Here is a 21,975-nt window from a genome sequence, read left to right on the forward strand (position 1 = left end):
TCCCCCTCCCGGTGGGGCCCCTCGAACTGGGCCAGCGCAGGGGAGGCTCTGCAGCCGTCCCCAGCACCGTGGCACAGCACCGCAGCTCCGCTCCCGGTGCAACGTGGGGGCCCCTGGGCTCTCGCCTATTGGGGGAGGGGGGCACGTCCAGGGAGCTCAGCCCGGGGACACCAGGCACAGCCAGTCCCCAAGGGTGCCCACAGCAGCGATGCCAGGATGCCGGTGGCGGCAGCAACCGGCAGCCGAACAAGCGAGGGCTGTGTGCCACCCGGCAGCCGGCACGCAGGCGAGTCTGGCTGGACGCCGCTTTTCCACTTGCGCGCTTGTAAACCAGCGGTGGCTAGAGGAAACCGCGGCAGCGCGGCCAGCCCCGGGGCTGAGCCCCACACGGGGTGTCCCAAGGGAGCACCGCGGCGCTGCCGGGACACATGGTGCCTGGGCGGACGGCTCCGGCCCCGGGCCCCGCTCTGCGGCCCACGTGCCCTCGGCCGCTGCTCGCGGAGCAGCGCTTGCTGCGCGACGTGCTTTTGGCAGTGCCAGCTGCGAGGAACTCCCCGTCGCTGGCAGGCATGGAGGAATGCAAACAGAGCTGTCAGCGCCGGAGGGATTCCTGGTGCAGCAGCCGCCGCTCACTGCCCTGCTCGCGCTGCTGTGGGGAGCTGGGCTCCGGGCGTCCCTCCAGCAGTGGGAATGCTCGCGCCCTCCTGGCCCGGGGACACGTCCTGCCGAGGAGCCCAGGCCTCCTTTGCTGCTGGTTTCTGCTGTGGCAGGCGGCTGGCCTGGTTCCGTCCCCAGCTGTGCCCTAGCTCTCAGGGAAACCGGGCTGGCAGCGGCGTGGCAGGAGGAAGACAGGCAGCCCCACGGGACCTGCTGCCTGCTCTGCCCAGCAGCTGGCGGGCAGGGATGCCGCAGAGGGGGACATGGAGGGCTCATCCCTGCGGCTGCTGGGGAAAGCACAGGGGATGTAGCCGAGATGCCCACAGATGCTTTTAGGAACCTAAAAACCCGCAGGTCTCCCCTTCACCCCATCCCCAGAGAGCCCCGAGGCTGGGGACGAGGGCAGAGCCGTGGGAAGGACATGAGGTGCAGTGCTGGGGCAGAGCGGGACAGGCAACGGTGCGGCAGCGCCCGCTGCAGCGCTCCAGCCTGTGCAACTGGGGAAACTGGGAAGGGCCCTGAGCTTGCTGGGAGGACGAGAGGGCAGAGGTGGAGAGAGGGAGGTTTATTGGCGTGGCAGGCACGCTCCCCGCAGAGGGCTGCAATTCCCGGTGGGATGCAGAACAGAGCGCCCACAGGGAGCGATGCTGCCAGGCTCCCGATGTAAAAACAGTCAGTTCCAGGGACCAGAGGAGTAACAGTCATGCAGCTCTTCATTCCTCCTCCTCCTCTTCCTCCTCCTCCAGGGCAATGGGCTGGCGGCCAGCCGGCCCCGTGCTGCCGCGCTGGATGGAGACGATGCCGCTCAGGAAGGCGTAGCCCAGCATGGCCGCCAGCCCCACCAGTACCGACAGCAGCTGGTTGCGCCGTTTGTGGGGGTCGTCCTCCGCCTCGCCGCCGTCAGCACCCACGGCCCGTGGGGCGCTGGCTGGGGACTCACCTGGGGGGCGGGCAGAGCAGGGGTGTGGACGGGGGGGACAGGTCACCCTGTGCCCGTGGGGCGAGGCGGGGAGACGCATCTCACCTCCATCCCAGGGGAAGTAGAGGCTGAGGATGGAGGTGCAGTAGTTGCACAGGTTCTGCAGGGACTTGAGGTGCTGCTGCAGTTTCCCGTTGGGCAGCTTCGCCTTCAGGAGCGGCGCCAGGCGGCTGAAGACGAAGGCATCGAGGGAGGCCGGCCTGGGGCACAGAGACCTGTGACTGGGTCACGGTCCCTCACGCCTCCTCCCACTGTCCCCACCCAAAGCCACCCAGATGCATTGCCCCCCCCGCCTAGCCCCCTGCACCCCAGGGGACGGCAAGCGGCTCTTCCTCGGGAGGTCCCCGAGGTGAGGATGGGGGGAGCAGGATGATCCCATCCCGTGCGCAGGCTGCGGCTTCCCTGCAGCCATGGCTGGGCAGTGAGACGCGGGGTCTCAGTCCTGCCCAGGTGCGGGGGGCTCTCAGGCCCCCGTGCACGTTGCCCCTGTGGCCACCTACGAGTCTCCAAAGAAAAACTTCTGGGAGCCGAGGCGCTGGGACAGGAGCGTCAGGCATTCCCGAGCATCCCGGTAGAGCTGGAGGAGGAGGACAGAGGGTTGTCACCCACCCGGCCGCACGGCAGACTGCCTCGGTGCTAAGGGGAGCAGGAAGGGGGTGCTCAGCCGGGGTGAACCCCAGACCCCAGTTATGATTTTGGCCTCGCGTGGGTCCCTCTGGGCACCCACCGAGGACCCGCTGTGCCCAGACCGCATCTTCTCACCTCCTTCTCCAGCTTCTCCTCATCCTCCATGTAGCCGTCTCCCCACATAAGCTGCAGCCGCTCCAGGTGCTGCTTGTGCATACAGTTGGGCAGGAAGAAGTTCAGGGGGAAGGGAATGGTTTCCGCGTACCACTTCCGCGTGTGTTCCACGTAGTTCTTCGCGTCCACCCAGAAGGTGTGGATCTGCAGCGGAAGAGAGTCCGTGCCCAGGCCACAGCGGAGTTGGAGCCAGCGCAACCTTTAGCCGTGGCGGATGCTGCGGAGCCCATGCTCGGCACAGGACCGCGATGGGCCGAGGGAGCACCAGGGTCAAGGCCAGACCCCAGCCCCGGCTGCACAACCCGCCGCTGCCACGCAAGACCCCTGGCACCCCCTGATCCCTGCTGTTGATGCTCCAGGCCCCCGGGATTTTGCTGCCTGCAGTGTCCTCCAGCTCTCCCAGCAGGTGGGCGCACACCTGAGCCCACCGGCATCGCTCCAAGGAGCGGATCCAGTCCTCGGCAAGACAACCTGCCCCGGGGCCCCCCCAAGACGTTTCCAGTGGCCACGGGGAGACTCACCAGCACCGGCAGCAGTTTCTCTTCCAGCAGGGACACGAAGGCCAGCGTGTCCGCTCTTTGCGTAGTCGAGAGGTCGTAGTCAGCGTTGTATCTCTGCAGAGCGAACGCAACGGGCGTGATTTGGCACAGAAGCAGCAAATCCTGCCCGTGCCTCTTGGGCGACCGCGACAAAGTGTGGAGGGACGAGCCCCCTCCTTCCCAGGGGGGCTCTGGTGCCCTCCAGCCCCCAGCCCGGGGCAGGGCCTGCCCCTCGCCCCCCCTACCTGTTTCCCAAGGTGAGTTATGATCTGCTGCGTTTTGGAGATGGTGCCCTCATCCCGCGTCTTCAGCGCAGGCAGGCGCCCTGCAGGCAGGGAGAGGGGCGGCTGCAGGCAGCAGTGCCTGGGGTGCCACCCCACTGCGAGCGAGGGGGGCAGGGGGCTGTGCCAGGGTGAAGGGCCTCCATGCTCGGGTGAGGGGGCGCGAGGCAGAGGCGCACGTGGCAGGGTAGGGGGTGTGTAAGGTGGGGCAGGGGGACACAGCGACAAGAGGGGTGTGGGTGAGAAGATGAAAGCTGTGTGTGATGGGACGCAGGGAGTGTGCCGGCATGAAGGGGGTGCAATGGGGTGAGCAGTAGGGCAGGGTGGTGCAATGGGGCGGGAGGCGTGTGATGGGATGAGGGGGTGCAATTGGGTGAGGCGGGCGTGCAAAGGGGCAAGGGGGGTGCAATGGGGCGGGGAGTGTGCAGTGGGGCTGGGGGTCATAATGGGGTGAAGAAGGGTGTGCAGTGGAGGGGTGCAACGGGGCAGGAGGGGCGCAAGTGGTGGGAAGGGTGCAGTGGTGCAAGGTGGGGTGCAACGGGGGGGGCAGTGGAGGGGTGCAATGGGGTGAGGGGGGTGCAACGGGGTGGGGGGCGTGCAACGGGGTGGGGGGCGTGCAACGGGGTGGGGGGGGGTGCAACGGGGTGAGGGGGGGGTGCAACGGGGTGAGGGGGGTGCAACGGGGTGAGGGGCACCGGGCGGTGCCGGTGCGGAGAGCTGGCTGGCCCCGGCCGCAGGGCAGTGCCAGTAGCCCCGGCGGGGCCCTTACCGGAGGGGCTGCTCCAGGGGCTGGTGACCCGGTGCACCTTCAGCGGCGCCCCCGTGAACCGCGCGTACGTCTGCAACGGAGGAGAGCGGGAGCGGGGGCTCGGCCCGGCGGGACGCACCGGCTTCGGCCCCGGCCCCGCCGCCGCCCCCGGCCCCGCCCCCGCTCACCAGCACGGCCAGGCAGTCCGGGTCCACCGAGGGCAGCCCCCAGCCCCCCGCCCAGCAGAACAGCTCCATGGGCGCCGCCATCTTCCCGCCCGACCCGGAACCACACGGGCCGGCTCCGCCCGCCCCCGCCTCCGCCCCTACCCCCCCCCCCGCGGGGCGGCACCGGGCCGGTTCCGCTTCGTGCCCGAGCGCGGCGGAGCGAAACGAAGCGGAGCCCCCGGGACGGGGATGGCTGCTCCTGCCGGGGCCCTGGGGCCGGGGCCCGCGTTCCCTCCCGCACAGCCCCGCACGTTTCCATGGGCAGAAAACTGGGGCGGGAACCCGCTGGCAGCGGAGCGGAGGGAGGGAGGGAGGGAGGGAAAGCCCCGTGTGCGGTCGGGAGCCACCCTCCGCCACCTCCCCCCCCCCCGCCTCCGCTCCCTGGGGCCGCTGGCGTGTGCCGAGCCGCTGGGGCCGGGGGAGCGGGGCCGGGGCTGGGGCTGGGCCCGGCCCGTTGTTATGGAGCCGGGGGAAACAGGAGTAAACACGGCCGGGGCGCCGCGGGCCGCCCGCCCGCCTTGGCCGGCGCTCAGCGGGGAGCGGCTTGGCCGGCCCCGAGCATCCCCGGGCGGCGCGGCGGGCTCCGGCGGTACGGACCGGCCCGGGCGCTGCCCGCGGGGCACCGCGCTGCCGCCGCCCGAAGGCACGTTGGGGGCTCCCGCCGCGCCCCCCCCCCTCCCCCCGCGCCCCCGCTCTCTCTCGCCGCAGCCCGAGGCGGAGGGGAAGGAGCTCCCGGGATGAGCTCATTATGTCGCCCCGGGGCTTGGGCCGGGTCCCGGGGCTGATTTATGCCGCTGAGCCGCTCTCCAGGCGGGCTGGCTCCGCTCGCTGCTTTCCCGCACGGAGAGCGCCGCCCGGCCCGGGGGCTCCGCCTGCCCGGGGAAGCACCACCCGGCCCGGGGACCGGCATCCCGCCGTGCGGCACCCCTGGCAAAAGCAGCCCCCGCGCCCTCGGCTGCCGGCGGCGGTCCCCGGCTCTCCCGGGCTGGGATGCTCCGGCGCTGCTGGGGCGGCTCTGGCTCGCAAGAAGGCGGCCCCAGACTGCCTGACCTCCCGGTGAACCGGCGCCTGCCACACTCAATTTCTGTGAGCGGGAGCTGCGCCAGGGGCGGGCAGCGCCAGGGCGGCCGGTGGGTCGTCCGTAGCCCCGGGCCCGGTGCGCCGCGCCCCGCTCCTCTCCGCCGGCGGGGCTGCGGCCGGGCCGCCGCGGCGGAGCGCCCGCCGGGGTCCCCGGGATGCGCGCCCGTGATTGACGGCTCTTTGTTTCCTCCTCGCCGGCGGCGCCGGCCCCTCCCCGCTCGCGCCACCCCGCCCCGCCGCTCTCCGCTCCGCACCGGCGGCACCGGCGGCATGGGGGCACCGGCGGCCGCGGGGGGCCCGGCGCTCGGCGCGCTCCTGGCGCTGCTCCTGCTGGGCGCCGCCGGCGCGGCTCGCCACGGGCTGCAAGGTAAGGCTGCTGCCGGGCCGGGCACCGGGACGGCGGCGGGGCGGCCCCGACGGGACGAAGCGGACGGGGCGCCCGGCCCGCTGCCAGCCGGGAGGCGGCGGCTGGAGACCCCTGGCCCCGCTGCCGCCAGCCGGGGGCCCCTGCCCCGCTCCCCGGCCCGGGGCCGCTGACAGCGGCTCTGCTCGCCCTGGGAGGTCTGGCAGCCGGGCTGCGGGCAGCGGGGGACAGAGGCAACATTCATCCCCGGAGCTCGGGGCGGCCGCCTGCACCCCCCCCCAGGGTCGGCTCTGCCCGGGGGCAACTCGGGGCAGGGAGCCGCTGGCCTCGCCCGGACGTCGGTCCCGATGCCGGCTCGGAGCGACGGGAGGGCTCCGGTCGGCGGGGGCTCCCGGGGCCGCGGTGCGCGGCTGGGGCTTGCCCCGGCGCCGGGGCTCCTCCCGGTCTGCCCGGTGCGGTTGCACGGAGCAGGCGGGGGCACCCTTGCGGCGGCGGGACCGGGATCTCCGTGCTTCCCCGGAGCTCCCCGGGCCGGTGCCGAGGGCCGGGTCGTCCCTGCAGGCGCTCCCGGTTACGCTGCGCCTTGGCGGGGCGGCCGCGGTCGCTGCTCCGCGCCGTCCGCCGGGGCCGGTCCCGGGGGTGCTCCGCGCTGCCCCCGCAGCTCCACGCGAACTGCGTCCCCGCTCCGCTCCGCGATCTCGCGGGGCCGGACCGGCTCTGCCAGCCCTGCCCGCCCCGGCTGCGGGATGCTCGGGGCCGGCGGGGTGCTGCGGACGCCCCCGCGGGGAAGCCACGGCTGCGGAGCGGGGGAGCAGGGCAGGCTCCGGGCCGGGGACACCGCTGGGCCCCCGAGCCGCCGGTCCCGCCGGTGGCGGGGGCTCCGCGGGTTCCTCTTGGCCGTGCGGCCGCGGCGCTGCCGGTCCTGGAGCGCCACCGCGCGGGGCCGGGGCTGGGCGGGGCCCGGAGCCCTCGGGGCTTCCCCGGCCCCCCCCCCCTTCCCGGGGGCCCGGCGGTCCAGGGACACCCCCGTCCCCTCGGTCTGGCCGGGCTTGTAGCAGACCGGACCGCAGAGCCCTGCACCGGGCATCTCCGCGCTCCTGCAGCCGGAGCTGCGGCTGCCAGTCAGGATGCGACCCCCCCCCGCCCCGTCCTTGTCTCCCGCAGTCATCGACCTGCTGATGGTGAGCGAGGCCCGGCAGATGGCCAGCATAACGCACAAGATCCGGATGGAGCTCCTGACGGTTAATGACGTTTACCTCCTCTCCACCTTCCGCCTGCCCCCCAAGCAGGGGGGGACCCTCTTCGGCCTCTACTCCAAGAAGGACAACACGAGGTGGCTGGAGGTCTCTGTGGTGGGGAAAATCAACAAAGGTGGGTGCCTGCTGCGCGGGGATGTCTTGCCCTGATGTTCAGAGAGAAACGGAAACCAAGTTCCTGCTGTCTGCGGGGTCCGCTGGGGAGAGCAACGGGGTGCACACGGGTCCCGGGGGGCTGCCGGTGCTGGTGGGGAGAGCTGATGGCCCCTTCCTGCTCCTCCACAGTCCTGGTGCGTTACCTGCGGGAAGACAACAAGCTGCACTCGGTCAACCTGCAGCACGCGCACGTGGCGGACGGGCAGAGCCACACTATCATCGTGCGCCTGAGTGGGCTGCGCGGGGACATGCTGAGCGTGGAGCTCTACGTCGACTGCAAGCAGATGGACTCCAGCGTGGGGCTGCCCGAGCTGTCGGAGATCCCCCTGGCAGAGGTGGAGTCCATCGAGGTGCGCACGGGGCAGAAGGCCTACCAGAGGATGCAGGTGAGTGCCGGGACCCCCTGGGGGGCTGAGACACACCCCCCCGCGCCCTCAGGGGCAGGCAGAACCCCCCCATGGCTGACACTCTCCCCTTCTATGTTAGGGGTTCGTGGAGTCGATGAAGCTCATCCTGGGAGGGTCCATGAGCCGCGTCGGGGCCCTGAGCGAGTGCCCTTTCCAAGGAGATGAGTCCATTCACAGCGCAGGTAGCGGCACATCTGCACCCTGTGCCGAGCAGGGGCAGCGCGGAGGGCTTACAGGGTCACCCATGTGCTGTGGCACATGGGGGTGGGAGGCGACAGCACGCCGCACAGAGAGCTGCTCCTGCCTCTCCTGGTCCAGGTGTCCCCACGCAGGTGGGAGCTCCTGCTCTGTGCACGTGCTGACCAGGAGCAACCGTGCAAGGTTACACTGCTGGGCTTTGGCGGCAGCACTCGGTAATATCTCATCTCTCTCCTTGCAGTGACAAGCGTGCTGGCCTCCATCCTAGGTAAGTTCCTGCTCTGCTTCCCCCTTTCCCTGGCGTGAGGGTGATGGCAGCGTTTGGGGCTCCACAGAGGCAGAAAACCCTCCACCATCTGTCACAGTGCCCCAAGCGCCTGCAGGGCCCCAGGATGGGGTGGATTTGAGGGCACGGGATGTGCTACAGGGGAAGGGGTCCTGCGAGGACTAGGGAGGAAGAGGATGGGTCGTTGGCTGTCTCGTCCTCCCTGAGGGGGGGCAGAGCAGTCCCAGCCCACAGCCCCGGGAGGCTGCGTCTGTCCTGGGGTTGACCTTGTCCTTTCTGCTCCTGGCAGGCGAGCAGACCAAGGCACTGGTCACGCAGCTGACTCTCTTCAACCGGATCCTGACTGAGCTGCGGGAAGACATTAGGGACCAGGTGAGATGGTGGGGTGGTATTGGCTGTCCCCGGGCTGGGTTTGCCCAAGAGCAGGGCGCCGGTCAATACGCTGCATCCCCCTGACGCTCCATGCTCTGCTGCCTCTCAGGTGAAGGAGATGTCTCTGATCCGCAACACCATCATGGAGTGCCAGGTCTGCGGTGAGTGCTGGCAAGGCTCTGCTCCCATTTCAGGGGGCAAAGGGCCACCCCATCTCACCCCCTGCCCGGCCCTCCTCTTCTCAGGCTTCCATGAGCACCGGTCCCGCTGCAACCCCAACCCCTGTTTCAGCGGCGTGGACTGCATGGAGACGTATGAGTACCCTGGGTACCGCTGCGGGCCCTGCCCACCGGGGCTGGAGGGTAACGGCACGCACTGCGCTGACATCAATGAGGTGGGCACGGTCCTGGGGCGGGTCAGCAGGTGACATCTGAGCCCCAGCGCTGCCCGAGCAGCGTGGGCAGACCATGTTTCCCCTCTCCGGATGCGTCCTCAAGCCGGGGAACGGCCCTGCCGGGATGCCCCCAGGGCAGTGGCCACCCTGACACGTGGGATGCCATGCCCGGGGGTGAAGCCTTTCTCTCTCCCCGTGCCGCAGTGTGCTCATGCCAACCCCTGCTTCCCTGGCTCCAAGTGCATCAACACGGCCCCTGGCTTCCGCTGCGAGCCCTGTCCCCGCGGCTACCGGGGCAACACCGTCTCTGGCGTGGGGGTGGACTATGCGAGGGCCAGCAAGCAGGTAAGTGAGCGCGGTACCACGGGACTCAGCCGGTTCCCTGTGGGTGCTCTGGGCTGCTGAACTGCAGGGACGGGTGGAGGATGCTGTGTGCCTGCCAGAGGAGGACAGCTTTCCTGGGACAGGAATGGGCAGAGCTGCAGGCAGGGAAAGGCCCTGGGCGATGGTTTCTCCCGCGCTGTTCGCAGGTTTGCACAGATATCGACGAATGCAACGATGGGAACAACGGGGGCTGCGACCCCAACTCCATCTGCACCAACACGCTGGTGAGCAGAGCCGCCCTGCTCCCCTGCCTGGCATCCGGGGCTGCTCAGCTCCCCTAATCCTGCCCCTGCCCTCTCTCTCCCAGGGCTCCTACAAATGTGGTCCCTGCAAGTCAGGGTTTGTGGGGAATCAAACGTCTGGCTGCGTCCCACAGAAGTCCTGCAGCACTCCCACCTCCAACCCCTGCGACATCAACGGCTTCTGCGTGTTCGAGAGGAACGGTGAAATTTCCTGTGCGGTGAGTGGGGGACGGAGCCAGGAGGAGGGCAAAGCAGGGGGTGCAGCTGGTATCGGCACAGGCAGCAGTTGGTCCTGCCCTGCTTCCCAGCCCCTGAGTTCTTCTTTCTGCAGTGCAACGTGGGCTGGGCTGGCAACGGCAACGTGTGTGGGCAAGACACAGACCTCGATGGCTACCCGGATGAGCCCCTGCCCTGCATCGACAATAACAAGCACTGCAAGCAGGTGGGCTCCTGCAGAGGGAGGGCAGCGTCCCTGGGCAGGGGGTGCCGGGGTTCAGGGAGCCCGTGGCAGGGCTGCGCTTCCCACCTCATCTCCTCCCTGTCTTTAATGTCGCCTGTGCCTGCAGGACAACTGCCGCCTGACACCGAATTCGGGGCAGGAGGATGCCGACAATGATGGCATCGGGGACCAGTGTGATGATGACGCTGACGGCGATGGGATCAAGAACGTGGAGGTGGCTGTGCTGGGTGGACGGGATGCGCCTGTGGCTCCAGGGGCTGTGCTGGGCAAAGGGCTTCTCCCTTTGGCTTGGTGCTGACACCCTCAGGATACTTCTCCTAGGGATCAGCAGGCTCTGGGATGGTCTTAGCGTGCTGGAGATGTCCTCCCGCCCTGACCTGTGTGGGACTGTGACCTCTTGTCTGCCAGCCGCTGCAGCTCGGGCATCCCTGTCCTCTTCCCTGCAGGACAACTGCCGGCTCTTCCCCAACAAGGACCAGCAGAACTCAGACACCGACTCCTTCGGGGACGCCTGCGATAACTGCCCGAATGTGCCCAATAACGACCAGCGGGACACGGACAGCAACGGCGAGGGTGACGCATGTGATAATGACATCGATGGGGACGGTGAGCGGCTCTTGGGGCTGGCCTGCCTGCGCGGGGCCGGGGCTGCTCACAGAGCAGGGATGCTGTCACGCAAGGTCGGGGGGTGAGGGCATCCACCCAGCGCTGTCCTCGCAGGGATTCCCAACATGCTGGATAACTGCCCCAAAGTGCCCAACCCTCTGCAGACGGACCGGGACGAGGACGGCGTCGGGGACGCATGTGACAGTTGCCCTGAAATGAGCAACCCCACTCAGGTATGGCCGGGGCCAGGCTGGGGCAGGAGGCCCGGGGCGTGCAGGGTCCTGCTGCGCGGGGGTCCTCCTGCGGGGGGGGCCTCCTGCAGCACAGCTGGGCCCCCTCGCCCTGGGGTGTCCGCTGAACTAGGGCTCTGGTCTCCTCCAGACAGATATGGACAGCGACCTGGTAGGAGACATCTGTGACACCAATGAGGACAGGTGGGGACAGTGCTGCTGCGGGGTCACCTCCCTGTCCCGTCCTGTCCCATCTCGGGGGCAGACCTGGGTTCCTGGCTCGGGGACCTGGGAGGGGGGATGGTGGGGTCTTTGGGGTCAGCGAGGGTGCTGGGCCATGGTGCCAGGTCCCCGGTTTGCTGCTCTGACCCCATTCTTGCTCCCAGCGATGGGGATGGGCATCAGGACACCAAGGACAACTGCGCCGAGATCCCAAACAGCTCCCAGCTGGACTCAGACAACGACGGGCTGGGGGATGACTGTGACAATGACGATGACAACGATGGCATCCCTGACTACACGGCACCAGGCCCAGACAACTGCCGCCTCATCCCCAACCCCAACCAGAAGGACTCGGACGGTGAGCGCGGGGCGGGCAGGAGAGGCAGAGCCACGCGGGCTCGGTCCAGCCCTGACCGGGGTGCGTGTCCCCAGGGAACGGCGTGGGTGACGTGTGTGAGGAGGACTTTGACAACGACACGGTGGTGGACCAGCTGGACGTGTGCCCCGAGAGTGCCGAGGTGACGCTGACGGACTTCCGCGCCTACCAGACTGTCATCCTCGACCCCGAGGGGGACGCCCAGATCGATCCCAACTGGGTTGTCCTCAACCAGGTGTGGGTGCTGCCCCCTGTTTTTTGGGGACTGTGCTGCCAGGGTGGGAGCAGAGGGGGGCTGGGAGGTCCCTGGGGATGCTGGGGACATCCCTCACACAGCCGTCCCCCACAGGGCATGGAGATCGTGCAGACCATGAACAGTGACCCGGGCTTGGCTGTTGGTAAGAGATGCTTTCCCACCTGCAGACCCCATGGGACAGCCCCCTACTCCTCCCCGCCTGCGCTGGGGGGTGAGGGCTGGTTCTTTGCCCAGCAGAGGGGCGGAGGGTGGGCTGGAGAGAGCCGGGGAGCAGGGTCCCGTGCGGGGGGAGATGGCTCCTTGCAGCATTTGCCTGCCTGTAGGCTACACGGCCTTCAACGGGGTGGACTTCGAGGGCACCTTCCACGTCAACACCGTCACTGATGATGATTACGCCGGCTTCATCTTCAGCTACCAGGACAGCGCCAGCTTCTACGTGGTGATGTGGAAGCAAACAGAGCAGACGTACTGGCAGGCCACCCCCTTCCGTGCCGTGGCTGAGCCGGGACTGCAGCTCAAGGTGGGTGCTGGCCACCCCACGGGCCGGGTCGGGTCCCCCCGGCCGAGTCCCCCATGACGCCCCATGCACCCGCAGGCAGTGAAGTCCTCGACGGGCCCTGGGGAGCACCTGCGCAATGCGCTGTGGCACACGGGCCACACGCCCGACCACGTCCGCCTGCTCTGGAAGGACCCACGCAACGTGGGCTGGCGGGACAAGACGTCCTACCGCTGGCAGCTGGCGCACAGGCCCCAGGTGGGCTACATCAGGTGAGAGGGGGCGGGCACAGGGGGACGGCACGGAGGCTGCTGGGCTGGGGGGTGCTCTGGCCACGGCGTAGGGGGAGGATGGTGGCTGTTGGAAGGGGGTTGATCCCCGGTGGGGGGGTCCAGCCCTGGTGGGGTGTCCAGTGGGACCACACCAGTATGGGGATGCTGGCTGTTGGGATGGGGGTCCCCTTTGGTGGGGCCACCCTCTGTGGGGCCACCCTGGTGGGGAGGATACCGGGCATTGGGAGGGGGTCCAGCCCGGGGCGGGGGGTACCGGGCGTTGGAAGGGGGTCCAGCCCCGGTGTGGTCCAGCACGGGGGGGGATGCTGGCCGTGGGGAGAGGACCTGCCCCCGTGGTGCCGCGGGCGCGTTTCCCCTTTAAGGATCCCGTCGGGGCAGCCGCCGCGGGGGGGCTCCGCGGGCCAGGCCCGTCCGCCCCGTCCGCCCCGCCGGGCCCCCGCGGCCATTGTCCCGTCGCCATGGCGACCCCGCCGGCCGCCGGCGCCTTTCACATGCAAAGCGCCCGACAAAGGCGGCGGGGCCGGGACGGGGGCGGCGCGGGGGGCTCCATCCCGGCCACAGCGGGGGGCCCCGGACGGGGGTCCGGCCCCGGCGGGGTGCCCCCCATCCCAGCCCCCGCGGGATGCCCCGTTCCCGGTCGGGTGCCCCCATCCCCACCCCGGGGCGGGATGCCCCAGCCCGGTGCCCCCGGCCCCCACCACAGCCCCGGGTCGGGATACCCGGCGCTGGCCCCGGTGGGGTCCCGGTGCCCCGCTGACCGGCCGGGCCGACCGTTCCCTTCCCGCAGGGTGCGGCTGTACGAGGGCCCGCGGCTGGTGGCTGACTCCGGGGTGATCATTGACACCACCATGCGTGGGGGGCGGCTGGGGGTCTTCTGCTTCTCCCAGGAGAACATCATCTGGTCCAACCTGCAGTACCGCTGCAACGGTGAGCACCGGGCTCCCCCCCCCCCCCGCGGGGACACCGACACCCACCCCCCGCACCGGGGCGGGGGCCGAGAGCTCGCAGAGCATCTCCTCTCTCGGTCCTGGGCCGGGGGGCTCTCCCGCTTTACCGGGGCTTGGCCCCTGCCGGCTCCTGACGCCCCCCCGCGCTCTCGCCCCGCAGACACGATCCCCGCCGACTTCGAGCCCTTCCGCCGGTTCCTGCTGGAGGGACGCGAGTGAGCGGCCGCGCCCGGCCCGGGCCCACCCACCCCACCCCCCCGCCAGCGGCACCCAGGGGCGCTCCGGGCCCCGCAGCCCCTCCCGGCCGGGCCCCGCTCCCGGCCCCCCCCCCCCCCCCGCGGACTTTGCACTGCCGGTAGCGGCGCGTGCGGCCGGCAGCGGGGGCGAGCGGGGCTCCGTGGGTGCCGGGGCTGCTCGTCCCCGCCCTGCCCCGGGCGCTGCCTGCTGCTGTGGTCCCTGCCCGAAGTCTGGCCATAAAGTTTTGAGTGTTTTCTAGCCTGCGCGCCCGGTTCCTGGGGGGTCCCGGGGCCCCGCTGCCCCCATCACCCCCACCACCACCACCCCCCCACCCCCCGTGCTCTCGGCTCCGTCCCTTGCCGTCCTCCCGGTACGGTCGTCGCGGGGGTGGGTGGGGAGCCCGGTGCCCGGCCGGTCCCACCGGCGGAGCCCGTGGCGGCGGGAGGCCGGGACGAGTGCAATATTGGTAGGCGAGAGCACAACACTGCACCGCATCCCGTCCCTCCCGCCGCCCCGGAGGGGAGCGGAGCCGCCGCCGCTTGGGCCGCTCCGTGGGAACTGCGCGGCGCGCGCCGAGCCCCGGCGGCAGTGCCCGGTCGCCATGGGGACGGCTGTCCCGGCAACGCGGCGGAATGTGCCCCCCCCACCCCCCTCCCGCCCCGCCCCGCCCCGGAGCGCGCGGGGCCGGCACCGGCACCGGCCCGGCCCCCCACCCCCCCGCCCCGCGGCGGCGGCGACAATGGGCGCGGCGGCCCCGGGCCCCCCTCTTAAAAGGGCAATGCAGCGGCCGCGGGGCAGCCCCGCCGGTGCCGCCGCCTGGGCGAGCGTTGTCCGCTGCCCGTTCCCGCCTCGGGGCCGCAGCGGGACCGGGGCGGGGGGTGCCCGGGGGTGCCCGGGCATCACGGCGGCGCTGCGCGCACCTGTGCGGGGCCAGAGCAGGTGAAATCACAGCTCGGTAACGAGTGCCTCCCGTCCCGCCTCCCCTTCCGGGGGCTGCACGGCGGAGCGGGGCTGCGAGGGGCGTCCGCGGGGTCCCGGTCCCGGTCCCTCTCGGCAGAGCCGGGGCTCAGGACGAGCGTTGCGCGAGGCCGCGCCCGCCAGGGGGCGCCGCAGCTCAAGAGCCGCGGGCTGGGCGGGGTCGCGCGTGGGGCGGGCGGGCACGGGCCGTGGGGATGGGGCGGCCCCGCTCAGCCCTGCGGGCACGCGTGGGTGCCGGGTACGGCCGGCCCAGCCGCACGGCTCCCAAGGCCCGTGCTGGTGACTGGGGGTGTTTCCGTGGGCTGGCGTGGGAGGGCAGTGGGCGCTGGGGTGCCCTCAGGGGACGGGGACACGGCGCTGCGTGTCCGGCCCCTTCCTTTCCTTCAGATCCCCCACGCAGCGTGTCCTCTGTGGTTTGCTGTCAAGTGAAATAGCGCGGACCTCGAACCCCTGCTTCGAGCAGGCTGAGGGGCTGGGGGCCGGGGGGGATGATGACACACGGGCCGGGAGCGGGGAGAGGCACAAGGAGCAGAACGTGGCGGGTGTGGGAGCAGCAACCCAGGCGAAGGGTGGTGGGAGTCAGCATCGCTGTGCGAGGTGGCGGAGGGCTTTCAGGGAGGTCGTGTTCGCCCAGAGCTTGCTGCCTGTGCCCTGCCTGTGCCCGGCCTGCATTCCCCTTGCCTGGCACCAAGGCTGTGGACCCTGTCGGGGGATGGGGTACAGCTGGGTCCCATCGCACCGGTGCTGACGCCCAGGCTGCCCGTCTCCGGCCCCACTGTCGCTGCAGGGTGGAGGGTCGCTCCTCTCCGCTCCCCTCGCACCAGCGTCTCAGAAAGCCCCCCCGGCAGTTCAACTCCACGCGGGACCAGGCAAGATGCTGGGTGTGGGGGCCCCTGCCAAGCCCTCCCCGGGAATTGGGGCCCTCCCTGGGAATTGGGGCTCTCCCACAGGGCCAGGGCAGGGAGGGACCAGAAATGCTGGTGTGGTCTGGCCATGCCAGAAGCACGTGTCAGCGGGGAGGACAGGGGCTCTACGCCCTGGCACCGGTGGCACCTGGTACCTCTGGGGTGGAGCATCGGCATCCGGCTTGGCACCCGGCGTCAGCCTGGGCCGGGGGCTGTGCCCTGAGTGGGAAGGGGGTCTTGTGCCTGCCGGGGCCCTTGTGCCTGGGGGAGGCCCTGGGGCCTGGCGGGGAGGTTACAGGGAGGTACTGGGAGTTCGTGGGGCCCTGGGCCCCACCTGCGTAAGCAATTGAGGGGGGGATCACCGGTGTCTGTTTGAGTGTAGGGCGAGGCAGTGGCTGGCCGGTAATGATTAACCCCAGGCTGAGCCAGAGGGTGAGGTGCCCCCCCTGCATGAAGAGCTGGGGACCCCCCATCCCCCCCATCCACCATGCTCCCCACCAGGTCTGGGGGCTGTTAGCCTGGGGGGCCAGGCAGACTGCCCTCCAGCCCTGCCCAGGGACGCCCGGCTGCTGCCCCCTCCCTGTGCCCCCACCCAGGCCTGCATCCACCCACGGCACAGGGACGCTGCTGGCAGCATCCCCCTGTGTCGGGGGACCGTGGGGGACCCAGCCTGGGGGGGGGGGGATGCCACAGGGGCCCCATCGGCAAGGCGGCACCCCGGTGCCCTGTGCCAAGCAGGGCGGAGGGACCCCCCCCCTCCCGGGGCCAGCAGCGGGGTGGGGCCTCCCCACCTGCTCCAGGTGCTCTATAAAGCTCCCACCGCTGCCGAGCCGCCAGTTCCTGATCCCCGGATCGCCGAGCGTGCCACCAGCTAACGGGAGAGCAGCTGCCGCGGAGCCCCAACAGGCACCAGGACCCCCCCAGGACGAGCCCCATGGCGTTTACCGCCCTTCTGCTGCTGCTGGTGCTGGGCGCAGGTGAGGGGCTGGGGCCGGCAGGACCCTGAGCTGCAGGGAGCCGGGCTGGGACCCGGGTGAGCGGGGAGGTAACGAGGCAGGGGGACGGGAGCGGGGCCCCCCATGCTGATTTCTGAGCAGGGACCAGGGGACGCCAGAGCCTGTGGCCCTCGGCAGCCCAATGGCAGAGACATCACTGTCTCTCCTGGTCTGGCCCTGGGGCGCAGTGCCCTGCGGCTGGTTGTCCACAGCAAAGCTGGGGCGCGGGGACCTCGCTGTGGCTGCGGTCCCCCTTAGCTGTGTCCGAAAGGATCGGCCGGTGCCAGGCAGCCGGGCTGTGCCAGGGCCAGCCGGAGCAGGCTGCGCCCGGGGCTCACAAGCTGGTATGCAGGTGTGTCTCGGTGAGCTGCCTGGACCCCGGGCTCTCCTCCAGTGCCGCCGGCTCCCGCGGCACCCGCTGGGAAACCGCCCGAGAGCTGCCTGCGCTGGCCCGCAGCCAGGCCATGCAGGTCGGGGGGGGGCACAGGTGGCACCCCACCCTCTCAGTCCAGCAACCCGCAGCAAAGGAGGTTTTATTGGGGCAGAGAGGCTGTGCCCGAGTCCCCCAGCGTGGCAGGGTCCCCTCAGGAGCGGGGGGGTCTGCAGGGCTGGGCACGGAGCCGGTGCCAGCTGCCCGGGTGGCACCGCCCAGACCCTTCGTGGTGCCACATGTGCCCAGCACAAGCCCCGGTTGTGGGATGATCCTGGAGATCTTGTCCTCATGGGCAGTGGGAGCTGCCAGTGGTCGGCTCCTGGAGGTTGTGGTGCTTCTCAGCACCTCATGGCCCAGGGGAGCGTTCGGCCGAGGAGCCATATGGTGTAAAACTTTCCCAAACTGGTGCTGCAGTGCCAGCTGCCAACTCCTGGTGTTTCCTCTAGGTACATGTGCCATGGTCCCCACCCAGATCACCACAGAGACAACCACAACTGACACAACCACCACAGAGACGACCACCACTGACACGACCACCACGGAGACAACCACGGAGACAACCACCACCCCCATGACCGCCACTCCGAGCATCCAAATCTCCAAAAACACGAGCAGCAACGGGACCCAAACCTCCGTCTCCTCCCACACCACAGTCTTCCCTGCCACAGGCAACACCACAAACTTCCAGTCCAACAACAGCTCTGCACGCAACGCCACAGCCAAGAGCACCGCGGTGCCCATCTCTAGCAGCCCCGCCATCTCCCATGCCAATGCCTCCACAAACAGCAGCAACTGGGTCCCCCCCTTCGCCACCAACACAACCAAGAGCAGCTCCGTGGCTCCCACCTCCCCCGTGGGTGGTGGCACGGTGATCCCCATCTCCAGCACCAAAGGCAACGGGAGCAACAGCGCTCAGGTCATCCCCACACGGAAAACCTCTGTCACCACGCAGGGCAGCACAGCTCCCAGGCAGACCCCCACGGCTGTGCTGGGCAGCAGCGGTCCTCCGAACCCCAGCAAAGCCGCAGCCCTGCGTCCCACCGCTGTCCAACTGCTCCTCCGTGTCCCACTGTCCTTCCGCATCATCAACAGGAGCTTCAACGAGAGCCTGCGCGACCCCACGTCGAAGGACTACAGGAGTCTGAGCCACACTGTCTTGACCATGGTGAGTCCCAGCCCTGCCCACGGGCTCCCCCGGGCGAGCAAAGACCTCCCCGGGTGTCTACTGGGGAGGTGACCGTCACCCCCGTGCTTTGTTGCAGTTCGAGTATGTCTTTGGCTGCGCAAGCTGCATGGGCAGGCAGACCTACAAGGGATGCAGCGAGCTCCGTTTCAGGTGAGCGTGCCAGCGGCTCCGGCTGCAGAAGCTGGCGCATCCCGGCTGCACGGCACAGAGCCCCTCGCAGGGGGTGGCGATCCGGGCGCTAACGCCTTCTTTTGTGGGCAGCCAAGGCTCGGTGGAGGTGCAGTCCACCCTTGTGTTTGGGCAAGGCAATGACACCGTCACCAGCAACGCCGCTGAGCAGCAGCTGAGGAACAGCCTGGACCAGAATGGCTTCATCATGGACCTGCAGCTGGCCAGCATCCAGAGTGAGGGGGAGCTCCGAGCTGGGGGCGCAAGGGGGGGATGGAGCCCCGTGGGGGTGCTTTGGGGGGGCTCCACAAGCCCATCCTGGCTGGGGCAGGGAGGCTCCTTGGCGGCGGGACAGGCTCAGGGCTTGCAGCTGGCAGAGCTGATGCGGTTTCCCAGTGCCTGTGGCAGACAGCACTGGGAAGACCAGCTGGACCCCATGGAGGAGGGCTCATCCCCTCATGCCCCGTCCTGGGGGGTCTCTCAGGACTGTTTGTCCTGGCTAACCCGGCAGCTTTGCCCAGTGGTGCAGACACGGCTCTGGTCCTCTTTCAGGCACTGTGGTGACATCCCCGGCACCGGTGTCCGTGGTCCCCGATTGGGCCATCGCTCTGCTGGTCCTGGTCTGCATCCTGCTGCTGCTGAGCATCCTCACCTGCTTTCTGATGGTGAGTGTCCCCGTCCCCGTCCCTGTCCTCACCTGCCTTCTGCTGGTGAGTCCCCTGTCCCCATCCTCATGCCATCAGGCCGCTGACCCCTTCTCTCTCCCCACCAGACCACCTGCACTTGCCGCCGGAAAAGCCGAGGGAAGCTGGACCTGCTCAGCACAAAGGACTCCTACCACCCCATGGCCGAGTACCCCCCGTATCAGAGCCATGGGCGCTACGTGTCACCCAACAGCAAGCCCAACCCCTACAGCCAGGTGAGAGGCGAGTGCCATCGTCCCCAGGGCTGCTCACGCCCGGCGTCCCGGCTGCTGTGGTGCAGGGGAAGGTGCTTTTGGTGCAGGCAGGTCGCTGGGCAGGTCCCTTGCCTGCTGGGTTAATGGCTAACGGAGCCATTGGGGCAGGGGACGGCTGGGAGCCCGCCCAGCGTCGTCCCCTCCCGGCTGGGAGGTGAGGGTAACTTTCACGCCTGGATGGAGCAGTGGTGCTGGGCACGCGGCCGGCACTGACAGACCCAGCCCGGCTCTGGGGAGCTCCCCGCGACCTTGGGCGGCTGCTCCCCCCGACCTTGGGTGGCTGCTTCCCCCACCCAGCCCCGGGCAAGGGGCAGGGGGCTGAGGTGTGGGGGGGTCACTCCCGGTGTCCTGCACCCCGTATCCCACACCAGCGGCTGCAGGTTCAGCATCAGGAGCTGCCCGCACGCGCAAAGGGCACGGATTCCCCCGAGTGCTGTGGGGTTTGGGGGGGCCGTCCCTACCCCCCCGGGGTGCTGCACTCCCCTGCCCGCCGGTGCTACAGGTGGGGGCCATATCCAGCTGCCTGGCTCGGTGCGAGCAGCTCGCCCTGTTCAAATACCAGGGGCCTGGGTAAATATTTACCTTTGCTCTTGCCGGGCAAGTTTATCGTGCAGGAGGAGAGGAACACGGCCGGGGCCGCTTCAGCTCCTCCGCCGGCTCCTGCACCCGGGGGTGGTGTCGGGGTGCCCATGGGGGGCTATGGGTACCTGCAGTGCCTGTGGCTGGGGGCAGCTGCCCACCAAGCAGGGGAGGGGGATGCATTTTTCGGCTGAGTACCGGGCCGGCCGTGGTGCCCATGGTGAGGGTGTGGGGGTCCCCCCGCTGCCCCTGGTGGGGGCTGAGGAGGGGGCCAGCCCGGCTCTGATACCCCCCCCCCCCCGCTCCCTCCCAGGTGGCCGGCAGCAACGGCGCGGGGGCCGGCACCTTCACCTACACCAACCCCTCCGCCGCCTCTGACAACCTCTGAGGGACATGCTGGGACGGAGGGCGGCCGTCGAGGGGAGGGGGTGGCCGCGGCCCCCCCCCCACTCCCGGGGGAGCAGCACCGGCCCCCGGGCACGGCCCCCGGTGCTGCTCAGCCCCTCGCCGCGGGCAGCGGGAGCCGGATGGTTCTGGAGCAGCTGGATTCATGCGCATGACAGAACTGGATGAACAAAGATTTGGGGTGGGAGGGTGGGTCCCCTGCACCCCCCCCCGGCCCCCTGCGCTCGCTTGGCTGTTCACCCCCTGCTCTGCGCCATGGGTGGGGGGCCAGGCTGTCACCCCCCCCCCCCCGCACTCGCCCCTAGGGATTCAATTGCTCTTTTAGTGGTGTTATTTTATATAAATATATACGGGGTGTCAGCGCTGGGCTGGGCTCGGGGGGAAGCAGGGTGGCAGGGGCTGTGGCCGTGGTATATTTATCGCATTTCACAATAAAAGGATGGGCGCAGTCAGGTGCCGTGTCCCACAGGGCTGCGGCGAGCACCGGCACACCACGATGCCGCAGGGGCTTCCCCAGCGTGCCAGGTGCCTCCCCTGCAGAGTGACTCCGGTTCTGGCCTGGCGGCTGGTGGGACGGCCCTGGCGTGGCTGTCACCCACCCGGGTGACCTTGACTCGGGGGGGGGGGGGGGGGCGACACTCTAGTTTCTCGTGCTGGGGTTACTTGTCACTTGCTGTTGTGCCTACAGTCGCCCAAGTGCGGGCGGTGTCCCCGTCCCCTGCATCCCCTGGGTGTGACGGTGTCCTGCTGGGACGCCGTCCCTCTTGCTGACATCCCTCCTGCCTGCCCTGCACTCTCGGTTTCTGTCTGGTGAGCAAACACGTCGTGCGTGATGCAACCGGTTATCCTGCGGCTGCACAAGCGGCATGTGAGGGTGACAACGGGGCCATAAAGTTGCATGGCGAGCGCCGTGAAGGCTGTACGCGCAGCGCTGGCGTGCACCATGGCGTCTGAGCCCAGCTGGTCCCGCTCCCCACCCCTGCCTGGTCCAGCTTTGGGATCCTCCAAACCCCGAGTGAGCCCCAGAACAGCTTTGGGGGGTACCAGGAGGAAGGGGAGCGTGGCTGGGCTGTGCGAGGGCAGCGCGGTGGCCCCAGTGGGGCCGGGGACCGAAGCAGGACCTGGCCTGCCCGGTGTGGGGCCATGTGCCGGGCTGTGCTGGGGCGCAAGCCTTCCAGACGGCCATGCCCTGAGCAGGGGGGCAGCCCCCCTGCAGTCCTGGGCTGGGCTGGGCCCGCACTGGGGGCTGGGAGGATTTTGGCAACCACTGAAAGGCCAAAAAAACAAGGAAACAAACCTTCCCTAAAGAAATCCCTTGTGAGCTCAGGCGTGAGGCCAGCCGCTTCGCTGAGAAGCAGCCCCGGGACCGGCACGGCAGCGCATGGCCGGTGGGCGCCTCGGCTGTGGCACAGGGGGTCCGGGGGGGGATGCGGCTGCGCCGGGTGCCTGGAGACCCCGGCATGTGTCAGGAGGCACCTGGGCCATGGCAGGGTGCGGGCAAGGGGCTGGGGGGTGCAGAGTGGGCTTCGGGGGGGGGGGGGGGGGGGGGGGGGGTGTCTTTGCATGCACGTGAACAGCAGGATGATGTGGGGGGATGGGACATGGTGCCGGAAGGGGCAAAGCTAAAAACAGCCTTGAGGGGCGGCTGCGGCAGGGGGTCACGTCGTCCCTGCCCTCGAGCCCTGCTGCCACCCAGGGATGGGGTCACAGTGCGGGGCCACGTGCCCGGGGCAGAGCCCCGCCGGGGTGCAGAGGGTGCTGCATGGGGCGCAACGGCCCCGCACAGCAGCAGCAGGGCCGGGGAGGGTGGTGCGTGCCCCCCCCCAGCCCCGGGCAGGGCCCACAGGAATCGACAGGCGCCTGGGCTGGGCCCT

General features: G+C 69.8%; 3 protein-coding genes across 4 annotated transcripts; 2 read left to right on the forward strand and 1 right to left on the reverse strand.

Moving 5' to 3' along the window:
* Window positions 1–1,207: 1,207 nt before the first annotated feature.
* MTX1 (metaxin 1) lies at window positions 1,208–4,293 on the reverse strand. Its single transcript, XM_054806217.1, has 8 exons — window positions 4,194–4,293; window positions 4,027–4,096; window positions 3,222–3,301; window positions 2,959–3,051; window positions 2,399–2,581; window positions 2,137–2,213; window positions 1,682–1,836; window positions 1,208–1,597 (listed from the first exon to the last, which is right to left on the reverse strand). Exons 1-8 carry the CDS (start codon window positions 4,272–4,274, stop codon window positions 1,371–1,373), a joined length of 966 nt encoding a protein of 321 aa, XP_054662192.1. The 5' UTR covers window positions 4,275–4,293; the 3' UTR covers window positions 1,208–1,370.
* A 306-nt stretch (window positions 4,294–4,599) lies between these two features.
* On the forward strand, window positions 4,600–13,737 carry THBS3 (thrombospondin 3). 2 transcript variants are annotated; one of them, XM_054806555.1, is made up of 23 exons: window positions 4,600–5,679; window positions 6,841–7,047; window positions 7,218–7,474; window positions 7,575–7,677; window positions 7,935–7,961; window positions 8,269–8,351; window positions 8,461–8,512; window positions 8,597–8,745; window positions 8,950–9,090; window positions 9,276–9,353; window positions 9,437–9,589; window positions 9,703–9,813; window positions 9,938–10,045; window positions 10,278–10,437; window positions 10,552–10,670; window positions 10,819–10,871; window positions 11,054–11,247; window positions 11,322–11,500; window positions 11,615–11,663; window positions 11,845–12,041; window positions 12,117–12,289; window positions 13,098–13,237; window positions 13,418–13,737. In XM_054806555.1, exons 1-23 carry the CDS (start codon window positions 5,223–5,225, stop codon window positions 13,474–13,476), a joined length of 3,249 nt encoding a protein of 1,082 aa, XP_054662530.1. In that variant the 5' UTR covers window positions 4,600–5,222; the 3' UTR covers window positions 13,477–13,737. The 2 variants fall into 2 exon arrangements, with proteins under 2 accessions (XP_054662530.1, XP_054662529.1); XM_054806554.1 differs by having other exon boundaries at window positions 8,461–8,745.
* A 2,460-nt stretch (window positions 13,738–16,197) lies between these two features.
* Window positions 16,198–20,688, forward strand: MUC1 (mucin 1, cell surface associated). Its single transcript, XM_054806557.1, has 7 exons — window positions 16,198–16,354; window positions 17,252–17,970; window positions 18,068–18,141; window positions 18,253–18,395; window positions 18,712–18,824; window positions 18,932–19,078; window positions 20,010–20,688. The coding sequence occupies exons 1-7, from the start codon at window positions 16,312–16,314 to the stop codon at window positions 20,082–20,084; spliced, it is 1,314 nt and encodes a 437-aa protein (XP_054662532.1). The 5' UTR covers window positions 16,198–16,311; the 3' UTR covers window positions 20,085–20,688.
* The last annotated feature ends 1,287 nt before the right edge of the window (window positions 20,689–21,975 follow it).

This window comes from Grus americana, chromosome 29, assembly GCF_028858705.1.
Source record: "Grus americana isolate bGruAme1 chromosome 29, bGruAme1.mat, whole genome shotgun sequence".
Lineage (NCBI taxonomy): Eukaryota > Metazoa > Chordata > Aves > Gruiformes > Gruidae > Grus > Grus americana.